The following is a 25,779-nucleotide window of genomic DNA, read 5'->3' on the forward strand; positions in this document are numbered from 1 at the left end:
CAGAAATGCACCTATATGAGTATGACACAAACAATCATATCCCTGCATTCTGTTTCTAGCCAGAAATGCACCTATATGAGTATGACACAAACAATCATATCCCTGCATTCTGTTTCTAGCCAGAAATGCACCTATATGAGTATAACACAAACAATCATATCCCTGCATTCTGTTTCTAGCCAGAAATGCACCTATATGAGTATAACACAAACAATCATATCCCTGCATTCTGTTTCTAGCCAGAAATGCACCTATATGAGTATAACACAAACAATCATATCCCTGCATTCTGTTTCTAGCCAGAAATGCACCTATATGAGTATGACACAAACAATCATATCCCTGCATTCTGTTTCTAGCCAGAAATGCACCTATATGAGTATGACACAAACATATCCCTGCATTCTGTTTCTAGCCAGAAATGCACCTATATGAGTATAACACAAACAATCATATCCCTGCATTCTGTTTCTAGCCAGAAATGCACCTATATGAGTATAACACAAACAATCATATCCCTGCATTCTGTTTCTAGCCAGAAATGCACCTATATGAGTATGACACAAACAATCATATCCCTGCATTCTGTTTCTAGCCAGAAATGCACCTATATGAGTATAACACAAACAATCATATCCCTGCATTCTGTTTCTAGCCAGAAATGCACCTATATGAGTATGACACAAACATATCCCTGCATTCTGTTTCTAGCCAGAAATGCACCTATATGAGTATGACACAAACATATCCCTGCATTCTGTTTCTAGCCAGAAATGCACCTATATGAGTATAACACAAACATATCCCTGCATTCTGTTTCTAGCCAGAAATGCACCTACATGAGTATGACACAAACAATCATATCCCTGCATTCTGTTTCTAGCCAGAAATGCACCTATATGAGTATAACACAAACAATCATATCCCTGCATTCTGTTTCTAGCCAGAAATGCACCTATATGAGTATGACACAAACAATCATATCCCTGCATTCTGTTTCTAGCCAGAAATGCACCTATATGAGTATGACACAATCATATCCCTGCATTCTGTTTCTAGCCAGAAATGCACCTATATGAGTATAACACAAACATATCCCTGCATTCTGTTTCTGGCCAGAAATGCACCTATATGAGTATGACACAAACAATCATATCCCTGCATTCTGTTTCTAGCCAGAAATGCACCTATATGAGTATGACACAAACAATCATATCCCTGCATTCTGTTTCTAGCCAGAAATGCACCTATATGAGTAAGACACAAACAATCATATCCCTGCATTCTGTTTCTAGCCAGAAATGCACCTATATAAGTATGACACAAACAATCATATCCCTGCATTCTGTTTCTAGCCAGAAATGCACCTATATGAGTATGACACAAACAATCATATCCCTGCATTCTGTTTCTGGCCAGAAATGCACCTATATGAGTATGACACAAACATATCCCTGCATTCTGTTTCTAGCCAGAAATGCACCTATATGAGTATGACACAAACAATCATATCCCTGCATTCTGTTTCTTGCCAGAAATGCACCTATATGAGTATGACACAAACAATCATATCCCTGCATTCTGTTTCTTGCCAGAAATGCACCTATATGAGTATGACACAAACAATCATATCCCTGCATTCTGTTTCTAGCCAGAAATGCACCTATATGAGTATGACACAAACAATCACATCCCTGCATTCTGTTTCTAGCCAGAAATGCACCTATATGAGTATGACACAAACAATCATATCCCTGCATTCTGTTTCTAGCCAGAAATGCACCTATATGAGTATGACACAAACAATCATATCCCTGCATTCTGTTTCTAGCCAGAAATGCACCTATATGAGTATGACACAAACAATCATATCCCTGCATTCTGTTTCTTGCCAGAAATGCACCTATATGAGTATGACACAAACAATCATATCCCTGCATTCTGTTTCTAGCCAGAAATGCACCTATATGAGTATGACACAAACAATCATATCCCTGCATTCTGTTTCTGGCCAGAAATGCACCTATATGAGTATGACACAAACAATCATATCCCTGCATTCTGTTTCTAGCCAGAAATGCACCTATATGAGTATAACACAAACAATCATATCCCTGCATTCTGTTTCTAGCCAGAAATGCACCTATATGAGTATGACACAAACAATCATATCCCTGCATTCTGTTTCTAGCCAGAAATGCACCTATATGAGTATAACACAAACATATCCCTGCATTCTGTTTCTAGCCAGAAATGCACCTATATGAGTATGACACAAACATATCCCTGCATTCTGTTTCTAGCCAGAAATGCACCTATATGAGTATGACACAAACATATCCCTGCATTCTGTTTCTAGCCAGAAATGCACCTATATGAGTATGACACAAACAATCATATCCCTGCATTCTGTTTCTAGCCAGAAATGCACCTATATGAGTATGACACAAACAATCATATCCCTGCATTCTGTTTCTTGCCAGAAATGCACCTATATGAGTATGACACAAACAATCATATCCCTGCATTCTGTTTCTTGCCAGAAATGCACCTATATGAGTATGACACAAACATATCCCTGCATTCTGTTTCTAGCCAGAAATGCACCTATATGAGTATGACACAAACAATCATATCCCTGCATTCTGTTTCTAGCCAGAAATGCACCTATATGAGTATGACACAAACAATCATATCCCTGCATTCTGTTTCTAGCCAGAAATGCACCTATATGAGTATGACACAAACATATCCCTGCATTCTGTTTCTGGCCAGAAATGCACCTATATGAGTATGACACAAACAATCATATCCCTGCATTCTGTTTCTGGCCAGAAATGCACCTATATGAGTATGACACAAACATATCCCTGCATTCTGTTTCTAGCCAGAAATGCACCTATATGAGTATGACACAAACATATCCCTGCATTCTGTTTCTAGCCAGAAATGCACCTATATGAGTATGACACAAACAATCATATCCCTGCATTCTGTTTCTGGCCAGAAATGCACCTATATGAGTATGACACAAACAATCATATCCCTGCATTCTGTTTCTAGCCAGAAATGCACCTATATGAGTATGACACAAACAATCATATCCCTGCATTCTGTTTCTTGCCAGAAATGCACCTATATGAGTATGACACAAACAATCATATCCCTGCATTCTGTTTCTAGCCAGAAATGCACCTATATGAGTATGACACAAACAATCATATCCCTGCATTCTGTCTCTAGCCAGAAATGCACCTATATGAGTATGACACAAACAATCATATCCCTGCATTCTGTTTCTGGCCAGAAATGCACCTATATGAGTATGACACAAACAATCATATCCCTGCATTCTGTTTCTAGCCAGAAATGCACCTATATGAGTATGACACAAACAATCATATCCCTGCATTCTGTTTCTAGCCAGAAATGCACCTATATGAGTATGACACAAACAATCATATCCCTGCATTCTGTTTCTTGCCAGAAATGCACCTATATGAGTATGACACAAACAATCATATCCCTGCATTCTGTTTCTAGCCAGAAATGCACCTATATGAGTATGACACAAACAATCATATCCCTGCATTCTGTTTCTAGCCAGAAATGCACCTATATGAGTATGACACAAACATATCCCTGCATTCTGTCTCTAGCCAGAAATGCACCTATATGAGTATGACACAAACAATCATATCCCTGCATTCTGTTTCTAGCCAGAAATGCACCTATATGAGTATAACACAAACATATCCCTGCATTCTGTTTCTGGCCAGAAATGCACCTATATGAGTATGACACAAACAATCATATCCCTGCATTCTGTTTCTAGCCAGAAATGCACCTATATGAGTATGACACAAACAATCATATCCCTGCATTCTGTTTCTAGCCAGAAATGCACCTATATGAGTATGACACAAACATATCCCTGCATTCTGTTTCTAGACAGAAATGCACCTATATGAGTATGACACAAACATATCCCTGCATTCTGTTTCTAGCCAGAAATGCACCTATATGAGTATGACACAAACATATCCCTGCATTCTGTTTCTAGCCAGAAATGCACCTATATGAGTATGACACAAACATATCCCTGCATTCTGTTTCTAGCCAGAAATGCACCTATATGAGTATGACACAAACAATCATATCCCTGCATTCTGTTTCTAGCCAGAAATGCACCTATATGAGTATGACACAAACAATCATATCCCTGCATTCTGTTTCTAGCCAGAAATGCACCTATATGAGTATGACACAAACATATCCCTGCATTCTGTTTCTAGCCAGAAATGCACCTATATGAGTATGACACAAACATATCCCTGCATTCTGTTTCTAGCCAGAAATGCACCTATATGAGTATGACACAAACAATCATATCCCTGCATTCTGTTTCTAGCCAGAAATGCACCTATATGAGTATGACACAAACAATCATATCCCTGCATTCTGTTTCTAGCCAGAAATGCACCTATATGAGTATGACACAAACAATCATATCCCTGCATTCTGTTTCTAGCCAGAAATGCACCTATATGAGTATAACACAAACATATCCCTGCATTCTGTTTCTAGCCAGAAATGCACCTATATGAGTATGACACAAACATATCCCTGCATTCTGTTTCTAGCCAGAAATGCACCTATATGAGTATAACACAAACATATCCCTGCATTCTGTCTCTAGCCAGAAATGCACCTATATGAGTATAACACAAACAATCATATCCCTGCATTCTGTTTCTAGCCAGAAATGCACCTATATGAGTATAACACAAACAATCATATCCCTGCATTCTGTTTCTAGCCAGAAATGCACCTATATGAGTATGACACAAACAAACATATCCCTGCATTCTGTTTCTAGCCAGAAATGCACCTATATGAGTATGACACAAACATATCCCTGCATTCTGTTTCTAGCCAGAAATGCACCTATATGAGTATGACACAAACAAACATATCCCTGCATTCTGTTTCTAGCCAGAAATGCACCTATATGAGTATGACACAAACATATCCCTGCATTCTGTTTCTTGCCAGAAATGCACCTATATGAGTATGACACAAACAAACATATCCCTGCATTCTGTTTCTAGCCAGAAATGCACCTATATGAGTATGACACAAACATATCCCTGCATTCTGTTTCTAGCAAGAAATGCACCTATATGAGTATGACACAAACAATCATATCCCTGCATTCTGTTTCTAGCCAGAAATGCACCTATATGAGTATGACACAAACAATCACATCCCTGCATTCTGTTTCTAGCCAGAAATGCACCTATATGAGTATGACACAAACAATCACATCCCTGCATTCTGTTTCTAGCCAGAAATGCACCTATATGAGTATGACACAAACAATCATATCCCTGCATTCTGTTTCTAGCCAGAAATGCACCTATATGAGTATGACACAAACATATCCCTGCATTCTGTTTCTTGCCAGAAATGCACCTATATGAGTATGACACAAACAAACATATCCCTGCATTCTGTCTCTAGCCAGAAATGCACCTATATGAGTATGACACAAACAAACATATCCCTGCATTCTGTTTCTAGACAGAAATGCACCTATATGAGTATGACACAAACAAACATATCCCTGCATTCTGTCTCTAGCCAGAAATGCACCTATATGAGTATGACACAAACATATCCCTGCATTCTGTTTCTTGCCAGAAATGCACCTATATGAGTATGACACAAACAAACATATCCCTGCATTCTGTCTCTAGCCAGAAATGCACCTATATGAGTATGACACAAACATATCCCTGCATTCTGTTTCTTGCCAGAAATGCACCTATATGAGTATGACACAAACAATCATATCCCTGCATTCTGTTTCTAGCCAGAAATGCACCTATATGAGTATGACACAAACATATCCCTGCATTCTGTTTCTAGCCAGAAATGCACCTATATGAGTATGACACAAACAATCATATCCCTGCATTCTGTTTCTAGCCAGAAATGCACCTATATGAGTATGACACAAACAATCATATCCCTGCATTCTGTTTCTTGCCAGAAATGCACCTATATGAGTATGACACAAACAATCATATCCCTGCATTCTGTTTCTAGCCAGAAATGCACCTATATGAGTATGACACAAACAATCATATCCCTGCATTCTGTTTCTAGCCAGAAATGCACCTATATGAGTATAACACAAACAATCATATCCCTGCATTCTGTTTCTAGCCAGAAATGCACCTATATGAGTATGACACAAACAATCATATCCCTGCATTCTGTTTCTAGCCAGAAATGCACCTATATGAGTATGACACAAACAATCATATCCCTGCATTCTGTCTCTAGCCAGAAATGCACCTATATGAGTATGACACAAACAATCATATCCCTGCATTCTGTCTCTAGCCAGAAATGCACCTATATGAGTATAACACAAACAATCATATCCCTGCATTCTGTTTCTAGCCAGAAATGCACCTATATGAGTATGACACAAACAATCATATCCCTGCATTCTGTTTCTAGCCAGAAATGCACCTATATGAGTATGACACAAACAATCATATCCCTGCATTCTGTTTCTAGCCAGAAATGCACCTATATGAGTATGACACAAACAATCATATCCCTGCATTCTGTTTCTAGCCAGAAATGCACCTATATGAGTATGACACAAACAATCATATCCCTGCATTCTGTTTCTGGCCAGAAATGCACCTATATGAGTATGACACAAACAATCACATCCCTGCATTCTGTTTCTAGACAGAAATGCACCTATACGAGTATGACACAAACAATCATATCCCTGCATTCTGTTTCTAGCCAGAAATGCACCTATATGAGTATGACACAAACATATCCCTGCATTCTGTTTCTAGCCAGAAATGCACCTATATGAGTATGACACAAACATATCCCTGCATTCTGTTTCTAGCCAGAAATGCACCTATATGAGTATGACACAAACAATCATATCCCTGCATTCTGTTTCTAGCCAGAAATGCACCTATATGAGTATGACACAAACAATCATATCCCTGCATTCTGTTTCTGGCCAGAAATGCACCTATATGAGTATGACACAAACATATCCCTGCATTCTGTTTCTAGACAGAAATGCACCTATATGAGTATGACACAAATCATGTTAAATGGTTTGCACAGTTACATGTCAGGCTATTGTTACCAGCCAGACTCAGGCTACTCACCTCATGCTGTCACACCGCCGCCATACTGCTTATAAACGTCATTATCCCGCGACTAAGGGCAGAAACACAACTAACAAGCACCATCTCCCAATAGGTAGCTAAGACGGACGTAACTATTCCGCGACAGAAGCTGTCATGTGACACAACAAACTTCAGACTACAGACTGAGGGCACGTGACATGCCGGGCAGAAGGTTCCTGCTTCACTCCCCGGGTACCATGTCTGCTCACCGGCACAGCATTAACGCGGATCCCGGGGCTCCGCTGGGCGAGGCCTCACCCCTGCTGGGCAATGTGAGTGTTGTATGTGTGCAGAGGATGTAGTGAGTGAGTCCCTTCCTGTCATGTTCACTATGTGAGTCTCTGATAAGTGAAGTCAGTGATATAAGGAAGCCCCTGTGTGTGACATGTACACGACACATTAACCAGAAGAGGGTCCTGCACTGAATAACTATATCCTGGGCTCTTATTTAGTGTGTAAATAGCACAAGGTCCCTCAGTGTGTGCTGCTTCTGTCCAGTAATAATATAATAATGTAGCAGAGGGTCCTGCACTGAATAACTATATCCTGGGCTCTTATTTAGTGTGTAAATAGCACAAGGTCCCTCAGTGTGTGCTGCTTCTGTCCAGTAATAATATAATAATGTAGCAGAGGGTCCTGCACTGAATAACTATATCCTGGGCTCTTATTTAGTGTGTAAATAGCACAAGGTCCCTCAGTGTGTGCTGCTTCTGTCCAGTAATAATATAATAATGTAGCAGAGGGTCCTGCACTGAATAACTATATCCTGGGCTCTTATTTAGTGTGTAAATAGCACAAGGTCCCTCAGTGTGTGCTGCTTCTGTCCAGTAATAATATAATAATGTAGCAGAGGGTCCTGCACTGAATAACTATATCCTGGGCTCTTATTTAGTGTGTAAATAGCACAAGGTCCCTCAGTGTGTGCTGCTTCTGTCCAGTAATAATATAATAATGTAGCAGAGGGTACAGAGAACTCTTCACCAGTCACATCCCAGAGCCTTATGGATAGGTCATTAAAGGGACATTGTACACTAGATTTATCTTTGCATAATGTTTTGTAGATGATCCATTTGTATAGTCCATCTGGGGGGGTTTTTGTAACAATGTATAGCTTTGCTTATTTTTTTAATATCATTGTGCTGATTTTCAGACTCCTCACCAAGCCCCACAGTGCCAGATGTATACTGCTGGCTCCTGTTTATGTCTTTTCATATGCAGGGAGGGGGTGTCCCAGCCTAACAAGCTTCTCAGTAAGTTTTTTATAGGTTTTATACTGGATGTTTATATCAGTATCTGTGCATATTCTTCTTTATAGTAGTGTTTATAACATGCAGTCATATGAATATTAGTGTACACTGCCCCTTTAACAGTTTGGATGCCAGAGAGTGCTAAAAAGCAATGCTGTGCTTGAGTACAAGGGGTTAACAAGAGGCTGCCCCTCCCTCAGACACTGTCACTTCTGACATTCCTGCTCATCAGCATTGCTTTGTCATTGTGTGAGAAATCTTTTGGGAGTTAGTGTCTTTGTGACAAGAGCCTCTGTGTTGCTTTGTGTTTAGCTCTTCCTAGGGAATATGAGACCATGAGTGACACATGGGGACAAGACATGCAGAGGAATTAGAAGGCATTTTACAATAAGTGGCAGCTGAGGTTTAGAAGCATTGAACACATAGGAGTCAGTGCCAGGTTGTGTATAGGGAATCACCTGCCCTGGTGGTAAAATGTGAATGATAAATTCAGCAGAGATGAAGAAAACAGATTATTTAAAAGTAGATTAATTGGAAACGTAAAGGTTGCATGAAACTGATTTATCTTCTTTCATCATTAGGACAGAGCATATCGTTTTAAACAACTTTCCAATTTACTTCTATTATCTAATTTGTCTCATTCTCTTGGTATCCTTTGTTGAAGGAGCAGCAATGCACTACTGTGAGCTAGCTGAGTGCATCTGGTGAGCCTATGACAATAGGCATGTGTGTAGTCACTAATTTCCAGCTAGCTCCCAGTAGTGTATTGCTGATCCTGAGCATACCTTGGTATCGTTTCCAAAAAGGATACAAGAAGAATGAAGCAAATTAGATAATAAAAGTAAATTGGAAAGTTGTTTACGATAGCATGCTCTATCCGAATCATGAACATTTGTTTGACTTTACTGTCCCTTTAAAGGGATAATTTAATGTAAAAAATAAATGCTCTTAATTTGTTACAGCATGTTATTTTAAAGAGACACTGAACCCAAATTTTTTCTTTTGTAATTCAGATAGAGCAAGCAATTTTAAGCAACTTTCTAATTTACTCCTATTTTCAATTTTTCTTCGTTCTCTTGCTATCATTATTTGAAAAAGAAGGCATCTAAGCTTTTTTTGGTTTCAGTACTCTGGACAGCACTTTTTTATTGGTGGATGAATTTATCCACCAATCAGCAAGGACAACCCAGGTTGTTCACCAAAAATGGGCCGGCATCTAAACTTACATTCTTGCATTTCAAATAAAGATACCAAGAGAATGAAGAAAATTTGATAATAGAAGTAAATTAGAAAGTTGCTTAAAATTTCATGCTCAATCTGAATCACAAAAGAAAAATTTTGGTTACAGTGTCCCTTTAATGTAAAAAATAAATGCTCTAATTTGTTACAGCATGTTATTTTAAGCACTAGTGTCCCTTTCTTACTGTGTAGTCGATCACAACCTTTTAGAAAAACTTACTGAGTGATTGATTATGAACAGAAAAACCCTATTAAAGTTTATGGGTATTTTTGTAGATAAAATGTGGCCATGTGCTGCTGCAATATGTTGCAGCCCCTGAGCTGGGCTTTAGCTATGTGTTTAATCTATTTGCAGGGCTTATACATAGTTACAAAGGGACACTAGTGTAGAAATATATTCTCTGACATTTTAGAGAATTTAATATCCCTTTACTTGGAACAAATATCACCTTTGTTGTCTGACACTTTTTATCATGTATCGAATAAAATAATTATAAATTACTGTTGTGTTTTGTACATAAATTGAAACTTTTTTGTGTCCCTAAAATGTCTTCTGATTACCATTATGATTGGCACCATGTGAGGAGTGAGATTATTTCATCGGTTACTATAATGGTTTAGAAGCACCTAACTATTTCACATTCCTATAGTCTTACGATACTGTGCGCTAGGGAAGAGTCAGGTGAATATGTAATTAGTATGTACAAAGCAGCCATTGGCTAATAGAGCTAGCTGCAGATAATAGGTGTGTCTGTGATTTATAATAAACTTGTGCTGAAATTACTATGATCATTCATACAACACAGTCATTCTAATGAGATGTGTGTGTGCACATTCTCCTGTGTGTTCTCTAGTTAAGAATCAAATAAATGCTACTTTATCAACTACTAATTTTTAAAAGACATTCAAGGATTATCTATATCTGTCTCATTCTCCCGGAAAATCACCTATCAACTAATACAGAGCTATCCAACCTTTTCACTTGAGTATCACAGGACAAGCGAACATATTTTAGTAATCTTCTAACATTCAAATACATTTTCAGTCTTAAGTGTGTGCTTTTTTATACGTACACACTGAGAAATGAGTTGCTTACTAGTTATAGCCGTTGTTTTCTCTCCATAGTCAGCGCAGTACATAGTAGCCAACCGAAGCTTCAACGTACTCAGTGAACAAAACATTCCCAGTACAAATGATGTAAATATGAGGCCGCTATGGTTAAATAGATACGTTATACAATATCACATAGATAACAAAAATAACGTTAAAAGTCCATTTATTAGATAGTTTTTCTAATTCGCTTACAGTTTAACGTGCAGCAAACAAACACTGACCCTAAGTGTCACCTAGAAGGGGAAGAAGTGAATTTTAAAGACTATCTAATAAACTGATGTTTAATGTTATTTTTGGTGTCAATGCAATATTGTGTAATGTATCTATTTAACTTTTTAACGCCGTTATGCCGTTCTATTCCGCCATAATTACACTGGGCTCTAGTGCCGTTCTGATGGAATAGAACGTCATAACCGTTGGCTGTCCTAAAGCCAACTGTGCTTCCATGATGTGATCGCGGTCTAGAGGGCGTGCTCTAGCATCACAGGGACGCCCCCCTGACCCGATCCCATCATTGAAATCTCACGATCGCGTGTACAATCGCAGGATTTCAATTTGTTTACATCGAAACGTTGTTCCGATGTAGACAAATTAACCCAGTCATCAAAGGGTTAACCATAGCGGCCTCATATTTACATCATCTGTATTGTGTGTGCTTTTTTATGTTGGTCATATTAGGCATATTTATTAAAGTGACATTATAGTGTAATGTATTCATGCTCTAATTCATTCGAGCATGTAATTCTAGGACTGCTGACCCTCTGTTTTTAAGCCCTGCAAATGGGTTAAACACATAGTTACAGCACTTCACAGGAGTCACAAAGACACAGTCGGCAAGTCAATCAGCAGCAGAAGTTGCACAACCCTGTCAATCACTGGTCGTGTTTGGTTGGTGCTCCATTTCTCTCCCCTTGGCAGAGGTTAAACACTTTGGCCCATATTTATCAAGCTCCGTACGGAGCTTGAACGGCCGTGTTTCTGGCGAGTCTTCAGACTCGCCAGAAACACAAGTTATGAAGCAACGGTCTAAAGACCGCTGCTCCATAACCCTGTAACAGGTATCGCCGGAAATCAACCCGATCGAGTACAATCGGGTTGATTGACACCCCCCTGATTGGCCGCGAGTCAGCAGGGGGCGGCGTTGCACCAGCAGCTCTTGTGAGCTGCTTGTGCAATGTTAAATGCGGAGAGCATTTAACATTGCACTTTGTAAACACTTTGGCTTCAGTGATCCTGAAAATACTCAGTGCACAGAAACTGAAAATACTCAGTGCACAGAAACTGAAAATACTCAGTGCACAGAAACTGAAAATACTCAGTGCACAGAAACTGAAAATACTCAGTGCACAGAAACTGAAAATACTCAGTGCACAGAAACTGAAAATACTCAGTGCACAGAAACTGAAAATACTCAGTGCACAGAAACTGAAAATACTCCGTGCACAGAAACTGAAAATACTCAGTGCACAGAAACTGAAAATACTCAGTGCACAGAAAGTGCAAATACTCAGTGCACAGAAACTGAAAATACTCAGTGCACAGAAACTGAAAATACTCAGTGCACAGAAACTGAAAATACTCAGTGCACAGAAACTGAAAATACTCAGTGCACAGAAACTGAAAATACTCAGTGCACAGAAACTGAAAATACTCAGTGCACAGAAACTGAAAATACTCAGTGCACAGAAACTGAAAATACTCAGTGCACAGAAACTGAAAATACTCAGTGCACAGAAACTGAAAATACTCAGTGCACAGAAACTGAAAATACTCAGTGCACAGAAACTGAAAATACTCAGTGCACAGAAACTGAAAATACTCCGTGCACAGAAACTGAAAATACTCAGTGCACAGAAACTGAAAATACTCAGTGCACAGAAAGTGCAAATACTCAGTGCACAGAAACTGAAAATACTCAGTGCACAGAAACTGAAAATACTCAGTGCACAGAAACTGAAAATACTCAGTGCACAGAAAGTGCAAATACAGAATCAGGGCCGCAAGCCTTGGAATAATACACTCACTTGTCTGATGCACTTGGTAGAGGCATAGAAAGATCACAGCACTAAATGTTTCTGTCATAGTAAAACCGTTCTTTTATCGCTGCTATAGGGTAACGCATAGTGCTATGTTTTATCCTATAGCTTCAATAAAAGAAGAAGGGTTTTACTATAAAAGCAGCCTGATCTGTGATGTGGTCAGCTAGCTCTCCCTGTAGTGAATGCTGCTCATTAAAAAAGGATACCAAGAGAGAGAAGAAATCTGATAATATAAATAATATGGAGACTTCTTAAAAATTGTTTGCTCTTTCTCAATCATGAAAGAAAAATGTTAGGTTTTATGTCCCTTCAATAAATCTCATTGTGTGCCGCTCCCTAGCAAACTCATTTTTTCCACAAGCGCAACACTAAAGATTTGAGTACAGTTACTAAATAATAAGTAAATAGATCAGAATGGAAATGTGCACGAGTGCATTTAAAGTTTAAACAGAAGTATGTTTGTAATATTCTTCTAGTAAAATGTATTCTTGTTTTTAAGCGGCATATGCACATATGATGAGTGCTCTGTGCGCCAGCATTTAAACGCCACACCTTCTCAGAGAGTCAGCAGTGGCTTGTATGGCACAAAGTCACTGACGCAATACTCTCCGCTTCCAACTCTCTGAACAGGCATGGTGTTTGTATCCCAATCCTCTAGTCACACCTAGCATACGTGCGTATGCCACTGAAACACTAATCACTTTTACAAGAAGAATTTTTAATAATGGAAATACAGGTAAAAAACCCTTTATCCAAACTGCTTGTGTCTGGGGAACGGTTTGGCTTTCGGAATATTTGTATCTATAAAATGGCAGAGGGCCATGAGCGAGTGTAGACAACAATATCTTTATTATGTACGTTATAATACAGCTTATACGTGTAACTAAAGGTAGTTTATATCCTTTGTAATACTTTTGTTTACACAGCACCCTCAGAAAGATAGCAAACTACTGTAATCAGAAAGGTAGCACACTACTGTAATCAGAAAGGTAGCACACTACTGTAATCAGAAAGATAGCACACTACGGTAATCAGAAAGATAGCGCACTACTGTAATCAGAAAGGTAGCACACTACTGTAATCAGAAAGGTAGCGCACTACTGTAATCAGAAAGGTAGCGCACTACTGTAATCAGAAAGATAGCGCACTACTGTAATCAGAAAGATAGCGCACTACTGTAATCAGAAAGATAGCGCACTACTGTAATCAGAAAGATAGCGCACTACTGTAATCAGAAAGATAGCGCACTACTGTAATCAGAAAGATAGCGCACTACTGTAATCAGAAAGATAGCGCACTACTGTAATCAGAAAGATAGCGCACTACTGTAATCAGAAAGATAGCGCACTACTGTAATCAGAAAGATAGCGCACTACTGTAATCAGAAAGATAGCGCACTACTGTAATCAGAAAGATAGCGCACTATTGTAATCAGAAAGATAGCACACTACTGTAATCAGAAAGATAGCACACTACTGTAATCAGAAAGATAGCACACTACTGTAATCAGAAAGATAGCACACTACTGTAATCAGAAAGATAGCGCACTACTGTAATCAGAAAGATAGCGCACTACTGTAATCAGAAAGATAGCGCACTACTGTAATCAGAAAGATAGCACACTACTGTAATCAGAAAGATAGCACACTACTGTAATCAGAAAGATAGCACACTACTGTAATCAGAAAGATAGCACACTACTGTAATCAGAAAGATAGCACACTATTGTAATCAGAAAGATAGCACACTACTGTAATCAGAAAGATAGCACACTATTGTAATCAGAAAGATAGCACACTACTGTAATCAGAAAGATAGCACACTATTGTAATCAGAAAGATAGCACACTACTGTAATCAGAAAGATAGCACACTATTGTAATCAGAAAGATAGCGCACTACTGTAATCAGAAAGATAGCACACTACTGTAATCAGAAAGATAGCACACTACTGTAATCAGAAATATAGCACACTACTGTAATCAGAAAGATAGCACACTACTGTAATCAGAAAGGTCATTTTTGTTGTTTTAAATAAATATAAATTATTATTTGCATTTTAGACACAAAACAAAGCAAAGAGCAGACAGAGACGATTGTGACTTACAGGTAGAGAAAATAGTTTGTTTTTTTAAATGTGTATGTGTGTATATATATTAATCTAAAAAAACAGTATAGAACCTTTTAAAAACTTACTAACTGATGAGGTTAGGCTGGGACACCCACTGAAAGGGGCTGGGAACGCAGGAAAAGCAGACACTCCCCCCTCCCTGCATATGAAAAAACCCATTCGATAAACAGGAAAAAGCAGGAGTCTATAGACTTCAGTCTACATCTGATACTTTGGGGCTTGGTGAGGAATCAGCACAATGTTATTAAAAAAATGACAAAAATATACATTGTTACAAAAACACTCCCAGATAGGCTGTATAAATAGATCATGTAAAATACACTTATGCAAAGAAAATCTATTGTACAATGTCCCTTTAATTAAAAAGTTTGGATTTTAAAATTCCGAATTTGTTCCTGTACTTATGTTCTCAGTCCATCCAGTAATAATATGTTTGTAAGTTGGCAGTTCTTCCTCACTCCCGTTATTGATATGAGAAATCTGTAGAAGGAATACATCAAACCAGAAAGGCGCCACAGTCCTACATTAACTTCCAAAATGATTTCATTAGTAAAATGAAATAGGAAAATAAAGAGTGTTATGGTGCTAAATATCACGTGCTGGGAATGTCTCACAAGCCTTACAGGCTTAGGTGGGGACAGAAATTCTTCCAGCCAATCCAGTGCAGGGACAACAGTGTCAGATGTAAAATAATGATGGACCTAGACCGCTCACGCCACTTATAAATACAATTCAAGTAACTTTTTTAAGCTTAAAAAAGATGATTAAAGTGAAGGTAAATCCTAGTGTATGTGGAACAAATAAAGGGGACTTTCATTCATGAAATATAAAATGCTAAATGCTGAAAGTTCCTTTATTTGTAGGAAGCGTTCGGCACACTGAGCTGCTCAGGCCGTCCACGGCAGAACGCTATTTGCTGTGAGGAGACGTTTCCACTTCTTCGCAAATAGCCGTACGCTCCAACTGGCACCAAGCCTGATAGCTAGTACGTTATTGGCTAAGAGGTGAAATGTCACCTCTCGGCTAAATAGTGTTCTGCCGTGGGCGACTTGAGGAGCTTAGTGCGGCAACGCTTGAAACAAATAAAGGAGCTTTCAACATGAAGTATTTTATACTTCATGACTGAAAGTCCCCTTTATTTGTTTCACAAACTCTAGGATTTACCATCACTTTAACAATGTTTCATAGCTCTCTCAAAGTGTAGCGGCTTCATTAGGTAATCAGGTGGTTTGTCCTTGTGAGGATATATAATCTATTTCTTCTTATTATAAACTATAGAAATTATTTTGTAGTGAATTAGCATATGAGGCAAGTATCTCTGCTTCCCAATGCACCAAAGAACTCTGGGTAATATATGCAAATGAAATCTAAAACCTCACATGCTTTTTGCTTCATGTACTGTGTTTGACCACAGAAATACCCCTATAAGGAAGATACAGCAAATACACAGCCACTTCTGCACAACTCATTGGGTCTCATATGAAGCTATTTTCCATGGCAAAAATGAATAATTCTTCTTTGTAGAGGGATAAATTTGGAAGTGAATGCACAATTGTGGCGCCCTTTTATTTGCTTAATTGTTTTTCTAGTGAACTGTGATACAATTTCTTTACACGTTTTGACAGTTCTGATCTTGCACTTTCTTTACACGTTTGACAGTTATGATCTCACACTTTTTTTTACACATTTGACAGGTCTGATTTCGCACTTCCTTTACACATTTGACAGATCTAATTTCGCACTTCCTTTACACATTTGACAGTTCTGATCTCACACTTTCTTTACACATTTGACAAGTCTGATCTTGCACTTTTTTTTTTTTACACATTTGACAGGTCTGATCTTGCACTTTTTTTTTTACACATTTGACAGGTCTGATCTTGCACTTCTTTTTTTACACATTTGACAGGTCTGATCTTGCACTTTTTTTACACATTTGACAGGTCTGATCTCACACTTTTTTTTTTACACATTTGACAGGTCTGATCTCACACTTTCTTTATACGTTTGATAGTTCTGATCTTGCACTTTCTTTATACGTTTGATAGTTCTGATCTCGCACTTATTTTACACGTTTGATAGTTCTGATCTCGCACGTTTCATTATACGTTTGATAGTTCTGATCTCGCACTTTTCATTATACGTTTGACAGTTCTGATCTTGCACTTTCTTTATACGTTTGATAGTTCTGATCTCGCACGTTTCATTATACGTTTGATAGTTCTGATCTCGCACTTATTTTACACGTTTGATAGTTCTGATCTCGCACTTATTTTACACGTTTGATAGTTCTGATCTCGCACGTTTCATTATACGTTTGATAGTTCTGATCTCGCACTTTTCATTACACTTTTGACAGTTCTGATCTTGCACTTTTTTTTTTACACATTTGACAGTTCTGATCTTGCACTTTTTTTTTACACATTTGACAGTTCTGATCTTGCACTTTTTTACACATTTGACAGTTCTGATCTTGCACTTTTTTTTTACACATTTGACAGTTCTGATCTTGCACTTTTTTTTTACACATTTGACAGTTCTGATCTTGCACTTTTTTACACATTTGACAGTTCTGATCTTGCACTTTTTTTTACACATTTGACAGTTCTGATCTTGCACTTTCTATACACATTTGACAGTTCTGATCTCGCACTTTCTTTATATCTTTGACAGTTCTGATCTAGCACTTTCTTTATATCTTTGACAGTTCTGATCTCACACTTTCTTTATACGTTTGACAGTTCTGATCCCACCTTCTGTGCTAGATTTCCTGCCATTAATGTTTATCCATAAGTGTAAAAACACATTGTTTTCATGTGTTTTTACACTGTCGCCTTTCACCTCATTAGAGGTCCTTTTAAACTATCTTTTATTACTAATTTGCAGAGGCTGCCACAGCGGAGCGCCACCGGAGCCTCATTTGGTTCTTCTGTTTTCAATCTCATGAACGCTATTATGGGAAGTGGAATCCTGGGATTGTCTTATGCGATGTCCAACACTGGAATAATCGGCTTCAGGTTTGTGTTACTGGAGCTGCTGCCAACAACAGTGATGGGGTGAATCTCGCTGCTTTGTGTTCATTACATGCAGATACTCTGCCAATATGGTGAGAGTTGGGGGATGTTCCAAAGCATTTATCCTTCACACTGAAGCCCAAGTATTTCATTTATTGAGCAACGATCACTTTGAAGATAATTTGTAGCTGTCCCTTTTAGTGGGATATTAAACAGTATTACTTTAGTACAAACAAATATGTTAAATCAAAGTACACTTACTTGTTTTCTTACAAAATGAGCACTTACAATTTCTCTTTGTAGCCACTGCCCTCAGGGAAATAAGAGAGAAGACATCTTTTAAACTTAAGTTGAATTCTGCCTCTTCTGAGCATGGGCAAAACAGACTTAGGATATTTCTAGTATTATCTGAATAATAAACAAGCTCATGTTACTCTAGAAGATTTATGACATGATGCTAGATATTCCTTTCTGTAGAGACCCCAGCCCCCTTGTAGGACTGTCACAGGAAGTAATGGGCACTGCACAAATGAATGGAAATAAAAGATAAACATTTTTTATGAATAATACATATTGCAATGATTTATATTAACTATAACCCACTGCTAAGTGGTTTTTTTTTTATTACAACAATGAAACAGATTGTTTAATATCCCTTTAAGTAACATTGCAGATTAAACTTCCAATACTGTTAAGATCAAATAAACTGTAATTGATTAACTGCACCTCTAGCTTATTTGCATTGGTGAAAAATTTCTTAAAGGGACAGTTTACACCGTGAGAAATTTTACAAACTCTGTTAACTAAGTAGCCGCGTTGACCTCAGGAGCGTGCACGTATAACATTACTACATATCTTGTTGCAAGCGCTGCTGCTGTAGAGTGCTAAAGACACTTGCATGCTCCTGAGGTCCTACAAGCCTTCATGGTTTACACGTCAGCAAAGGATACCAAGGGAACAAAGCAAATTTGAAAATAGAGTAAAATGGAAAGTTGTTAAAAATGGCATATTTTACTTGAATTGTTTGATTCTGACTCAACTGCCCCTTTAATCACTGGGTTATAACATAAATGTATTGTTACAAACTGTGCACTTAGCGCTTTCTTTCCATCAAGGGGTTACTTGGCTTTTTATTATAAATACAACCATTATATTGGTTATTATGTTTCTATTAGTTATTATTTATGTTTCTTTTAGTTATTATTTATGTTTCTATTAGTTATTATTTATTTTTATATTAGTTATTATTATTTATGTTTATATTAGTTATTATTTATTTTTATATTAGTTATTATTATTTATGTTTATATTAGTTATTATTATTTATGTTTACATTAGTTATTATTTGTTTATATTAGTTATTATTTGTTTATATTAGTTATTATTATTTATATTTATATTAGTTATTATTATTTATGTTTATATTAGTTATTATTTGTTTATATTAGTTATTATTATTTATGTTTATATTAGTTATTTATATTTATATTAGTTATTATTATTTATGTTTATATTAGTTATTATTTGTTTATATTAGTTATTATTATTTATGTTTATATTAGTTATTATTTATATTTATATTAGTTGTTATTATTTATATTTATATTAGTTATTATTATTTATGTTTATATTAGTTATTATTATTTATGTTTATATTAGTTAATATTTATGTTTATATTAGTTATTATTTATGTTTATATTAGTTATTATTATTTATGTTTATATTAGTTAATATTTATGTTTATATTAGTTATTATTTATGTTTATATTAGTTATTATAAAGCAGACTGCTACTGTGCGCACTTGTTTGAGTGAAATCCTTTGCTACGCACTGGTCTCACTGCCGTCAGTATTTATTTCTCACACAGAGCATTGCTGCATACTCTGAATTGGTTTTCACTAAGGACCAGGCTCATTAAGTTGCCTTTCACCTGGAAATGATTCTCACAGTCTTGTGATAGAGGAAGTATCTTCCCAGATCTCATCTGTCAGCAGTTTGTGTTTGCTGATGGATTCTCACAAGAGGCTGTGAAATGTGCTAACAGCCTCACCCTGTTTTATCTCTGCTGCTTGTCTGTGCGCTTTTTCAGCCTGTTAAAGGGACGATTATATTATACAGCCCGGTGGGGGCAGTGCAATGACATTTCCGCTATTGTTATCATTTATTTGTATAGCGCCACCAAATTCTGTAGCGCTACCGAAGCACAAAATAATTGCATAATACAGCGTATATATAAAAAATATGTAATCCTAATTTGTGCAATAAGCATCAACACATTGTAATGTTAGCTGGGGAGAGAACACTGGAAATGTTTGTTCATAGTAAACAAAAAATATATATAAATATGTTTTATTATTAATTTTATACCCTCTTACTTTAATTTAAAGGGACATTAAACCTAAAATGTTCTTTCATGATTCAGATAGATAATACCATTTTAAGCAACATTCCAATTCACTTCTATTATTTAAATTACTTCATTCTTTAGATATCTTTGTGGAAGAAATAGCAATGCACAAGGGTGAGGCAATCACTTGAGGCATCTATGTACAGCCACCAATCAGCAGCTACTGAGCCTATCTAGATATGCTTTTAAGCAAAGGTTATCAAGAGAATTAAGCAAATTAGATAATAGAAGTAAATTAGAAAGTTGTTTAAAATTGCCTGCTCTTTCTAAATTATGAAAGAAAAAATTGGGTTTCTTGTCCCTTTAAGGTCTGAAAATTAAGAGTTTTTTTTTTTTAAATCTGAAAATGGAAAGTGGACACGCAGTTCTTTGCAAGCCTAACACTGCTACATATCGGACACTAATTGGCATAGACAGAAATAATAAGATAATTAATAAGTAATAGATTTGTTGCTACACAACTTACAGTAACAAGTTGGGATTGACTCCTCCAATTAGGCAGTGACCATAACTGTTGAAAAAAAGATTGGGGCAAGCAAAGAATGAATGCATTCAACACATTTTCAAGCTCACTTAGCATGGTAATTTATTGTAAGACTGCAGACAGGTCTTGTAATTACCCGGTATTTGTTGTACCCTGGGATATTTTGTATATTGTATTTTGTTTTAGTTACTCTGCATATCAGATAGTGATCCAAAATGTCACTCCAGTGGCTGAGCGCATCTTCTCACTAACAGAATCCCTTTTATTAACCCCTTAAGGACCAGCGGCGTACCCTGTGTGTAGCTATTTTTTTCAGGGGGTTTGCATTATAAGTAGCACGTTCTTACCGCCGTCGGCATGACACGTGCTATTAGTAAAGGAATAGTCAAAATTAAACTTTCATAAGTCAGATAGAGCAGCAACTTTCTAATTTACTCCAATTATAAATTTTTCTACGTTCTCTTGGTATCTTTATTTGAAAAAGCAGGAATGTAAGCATAGGAGCCCGGCTCATTTTTGGTTCAGCACCTGGGTAGAACTTTCTTATTGGTGTCTAAATGTAGCCACCAATTAGCAAGCGCTACCCAGGTTCTGAACCAAAAATGGGCTGGCTCCTAAGTTTACATTCAAATAAAGATACCAAGAGAATGAAGAAAAATTGATAATAGGAGTAAATTAAAAAGTTGCTTAAAATTGCGTGCTGTATCCGAATCATGAAAGTTTAATTTTGACTTTACTGTCCCTTTAACCCCTTAATGACTGAGCGTACCAGGTACGTCCTGCAAAGACTGTCAGTTAATGACAATGGACGTATCTAGTACGTCCTCTGTGAAAATGAGCGCTGGAAGCGATTGCTATCGCTTCCAGCTGCTCTGTGTATTGCAGTGATGCCTCGATATTGAGGCATCACTGGGATACCCTTTTTTACACACTGATGCAGAGAGGGCCACTCTGTGGCCCTCTCTGCATCGACCAGCGATGGTGCCGATCGTTGGTGGGTGGGAGCCATTGCAGGGAGGCGGGTGGGCGGCCCATCGCTGGTGAACTTTCGGCCAGCTGTTGTAAGTGACGGTTGGGTGCGCACGGGCTGAGGGGGGGGGATGAGGGAGCGCCCGCAATCTGGCCAATTTTTTTAAAAAAAACTGAAGCAGTGGGAGAGAGTGCTGGGAGCGGGTGGTGGGTGGCAGAAGAGGGGAAAATACTTTTTCCAAAGGGATCTGGGATGGGGAGGGGGTAGCTACACTACAGAAAAAGTAGGTTTTATGTTGAAAAAAGCCACATTTGTTTGCTTAGTGGGTACTGGCAGACAGCTGCCAGTACCCAAAATGGTGGCAAATAGTTAGTGGGGGGGATCAGGGAGGATGGGGGGATCCCACACTGCAGAATATATATATATATATTTTATTTTTTTATTTATTGTTTTTTAAAAAGTACTGTCAGACTTTCTGGGGTGGGGACATTTGTGGTGTGGGGGAGGGAAGAGAGCTGTTTGAGAGGGATCAGGGGATGGGATGTGTCAAGTGGAAGGTTAATCTCTACATTAAAGCTAAAATTAACCCTTCAAGCTCCCTACAAGCTACCTAATTAACCCCGTTACTGCTGGGCATAATGCAAGTGTGGTGCGCAGCGGCATTTAGCGGCCTTCTAATTACCAAAAAGCAATGCCAAAGCCATATATGTCTATTTCTGAACAAAGGGGATCCCAGAGAAGCATTTACAATCATTTGTGCCATAATTGCACAAGCTGTTTGTAAATAATTTCAGTGAGAAACCTAAAGTTTGTGAAAAAGTTAACAATTTTTTTTTTTTATTTGATCGCATTTGGCGGTGAAATGGTGGCATGAAATATACCAAAATAGGCCTAGATCAATACTTTGGGTTGTCCACTAAAAATAAATATATACATGTCAAGGGATATTCAGGTATTCCTGACAGATATCAGTGTTCCAATGTAACTAGCGCTAATTTTGAAAAAAAAAGTTGTTTGGAAATAGCAAAGTGCTACTTGTACTTATTGCCCTATAACTTGCAAACAAAGCAAAGAACATGTAAACATTGGGTATTTCTAAACTCAGGACAAAATTTAGAGACTATTTAGCATGGGTGTTTTTTGGTGGTTGTAGATGTGTAACAGATTTTTGGGGTCAAAGTTAGAAAAACTGTGTTTTTTTCCATTTTTTCATCATATTTTATAAAACAAATTATAGTAAATTATAATATATGATAAAAATAATGGTATCTTTAGAAATTCCATTTAATGGCGAGAAAAACGGTATATAATATGTGGGGGTACAGTAAATGAGTAAGAGGAAAATTACAGCTAAACACAAACACCGCAGAAATGTAAAAAGAGCCCTGGTCCCAAACGGTCAACAAATGGAAAAGTAGTCTGGGCACTAAGGGGTTAACGAGGAAACCCTTAGTGACCGGCAACGTACATGGTACATCACGGTCGTTAAAGGGACATGAAACCCAAAAATGTTCTTTCATGATTCAGATGGAGAATACAATTTTAAACAACTTTCCAATTTACTTCTATTATTTAATTTGCTTCCTTCTCTTGTTATCCTTTGCTGAAAGATTTATCTAGGAAAGCTAAGGAGCAGCAAAGAGCCTAGGTTCTAGCTGCTGATTGGTGGATGCATATATATATATATATATATATATATATATATATATACTGATTGTCATTGGCTCACCCATTTGTTCAGTTAGAAACCAGTAGTGCATTGATGCTCTTTCAACAAATGATACCAAGAGAATGAAACAAATTGGATAATAGAAGTAAATTAGAAAGTTGTTTCATATTGTATGTTCTATCTAAATCATGAAAGAACATTTTTGGGTTTCATATCCCTTTAAGGGGCTAAAGCTAAATTTCCCTAATTCAAAATTTGTTTTATTTCTCCTTATTGTGATAAAAAGTCATTTTAAATCCATGACTGAAACGCTCTTTCCAATGTGATCAGGTATCATTGGAACAGACCTGAAGATGACAATCTCACCAGCATGAAGACAAAGCAAGGAAATTCTTATGGACTTTTTTTTTTTTTAGGCCTTTATATTGTAATGTAGGGGTCTCCTCTGCAGTACTCTCAAGCTGAAATCTGCCTGACTGCGCAGTACTGACGAGACTTCTTAGCTTATCTCGCCAGAGCAGAGAGCTTTAGAGGCCATAGGAATAAATGTTGTCCCTTTTTTTACCCCTCAGTGTCCTGCTGCTAATTGTCGCTGGTCTGGCTGCTTACTCCATTCACCTCTTGCTTCGTATGTGTATTCAGACAGGTAAGTATTAGAAATGTGCGTTTTGTTTAACGTTAAGTGAACTAGTAACGTTTTCCCTTTGGGCTAGTAGCTATTAACCCTGACTAGTAAACTATAGTAATAAGTTTCCAGCCCTGCTCTAGGAAAATAAATAAATTAATTAAATAAACACACACACGAATATATAAAGCAAAATGGACTGCTCTCTCAAACTGGAGTGAGTACAGATCCATATATAATATATTATATATATATATATATATATATATATATATATATATATATATATATATATATATATATATATATATATATATATATATATATATATATATATATATATATATATATATATATATATATATATATATATATATTATCTAAATGTATTTTATATAAATGTATTTTCTCCCATAGAGCAGGGTTGTTGGTTTATTTTTTTGAGTGCTTAGACAGACCACATTTTGTGCTATCCCTATGTAAAAAAATGAATGTACTTAAGCCATAATTTTTGTCAGATACTTAAAGGGACAGTCAACACCAGAATGTTTGTTGTTTTAAAAGATAGATAATCCCTTTATTACCCATTCTCCAGTTTTGCATAACCAACACAGTTATAATAATATACGTTTTACCTCTGTGATTATATTGTATCTAAGCCTCTGCAGACTGCCCCCTTATTTCAGTTATTTTGACAGACATGCATTTTAGCCAATCAGTGCTCACTCCTCAGTAAATTCACGTGTATGAGCTCAATGTTATCTATATGAAACAGATGAACTAATGCCCTCTAGTGGTCAAAATGCATTCAGCTTAGAGGCGGCCTTCAAGAAATTAGCATATGAACCTCCTAAGTTTAGCTTTCAACTAAGAATATCAAGAGTACAAAGCAAAACTGGTTATAAAAGTAAATTGGAAAGTTGTGAATCATGGTTTTTTATGGACTTGACTGTCCCTTTAAGAACATGTTTTTACATATAACTAGTTTTTTCTAGTGCATATATTTTGCATCACAAATCTGTTACTTCACACTCATTGTTTAGTTACATCTTGTCCAGACGATACCTTTTTGCACAGAGGTATTTTGGGTGTCTCTAACAAAGAGAGAGCTGGCTGTGCACGTGTATTGTGTCAGTGATCGCTCACAAAATCAGTGTTTAAATGTGGGTGCACAGAGCATACTGACATATGCTGTATGCCCAAGTAAAGCTATCATCAATACAGTGATACTGTTTATTAAAATAATTTATTTGTGTGGTCTCTCCCACAGCGGTCACATCATACGAGGACATCGGTCTCTCTGCATTTGGGTCACCTGGAAAGGTATTTCTCATCTTTATCATTATCTCTCAGGCTGGCTAGACCTGTTATGTATTTGCCTTACACATGGCATGCATTGTAATAGTGTCACTGATCTGTGTCACACAATAAAAAAATCCCTTTAAATAAACGTAATAAACAAATCTAATATTTAATTGAAGAACATTGAACCGAATAAAAATGCTTATCATGAAAGTTATTGCTATCACCTATGTGACTTTAATATCTGTTAATTGATACCTCTTTGTGTAGGTTATTGTGGCAAGTACAATTCTTATTCAGA

The 25,779-nt window shown here is 37.1% G+C and overlaps 2 protein-coding genes across 2 annotated transcripts in view; one reads left to right on the top strand and one right to left on the bottom strand.

Annotated features, from left to right (window-relative positions):
- Positions 1-7,265, bottom strand: part of TRMT5 (tRNA methyltransferase 5) — a 44,370-nt gene extending 37,105 nt beyond the window's left edge. The window contains exon 1 of the mRNA XM_053696703.1: positions 7,218-7,265. Within this exon, the coding sequence (XP_053552678.1) occupies positions 7,218-7,222 (5 nt within the window). The 5' untranslated portion in view covers positions 7,223-7,265. The remainder of the gene's footprint in view (positions 1-7,217) is intronic.
- Positions 7,266-7,381: 116 nt separating this feature from the next.
- The window catches only part of LOC128643934 (probable sodium-coupled neutral amino acid transporter 6), a gene marked incomplete at its 3' end in the record, with an annotated part of 180,931 nt that continues 162,533 nt past the window's right edge, over positions 7,382-25,779 (top strand). The window contains exons 1-5 of the mRNA XM_053696701.1: positions 7,382-7,510; positions 17,893-18,023; positions 24,124-24,197; positions 25,447-25,499; positions 25,749-25,779. The exon at positions 25,749-25,779 is cut by the window's right edge and continues 9 nt beyond it. Of these exons, the coding sequence (XP_053552676.1) occupies positions 7,397-7,510; positions 17,893-18,023; positions 24,124-24,197; positions 25,447-25,499; positions 25,749-25,779 (403 nt within the window). The remainder of the gene's footprint in view (positions 7,511-17,892; positions 18,024-24,123; positions 24,198-25,446; positions 25,500-25,748) is intronic.

The sequence above is a fragment of the Bombina bombina genome, unplaced genomic scaffold, assembly GCF_027579735.1.
Source record: "Bombina bombina isolate aBomBom1 unplaced genomic scaffold, aBomBom1.pri scaffold_593, whole genome shotgun sequence".
Taxonomy (NCBI): domain Eukaryota; kingdom Metazoa; phylum Chordata; class Amphibia; order Anura; family Bombinatoridae; genus Bombina; species Bombina bombina.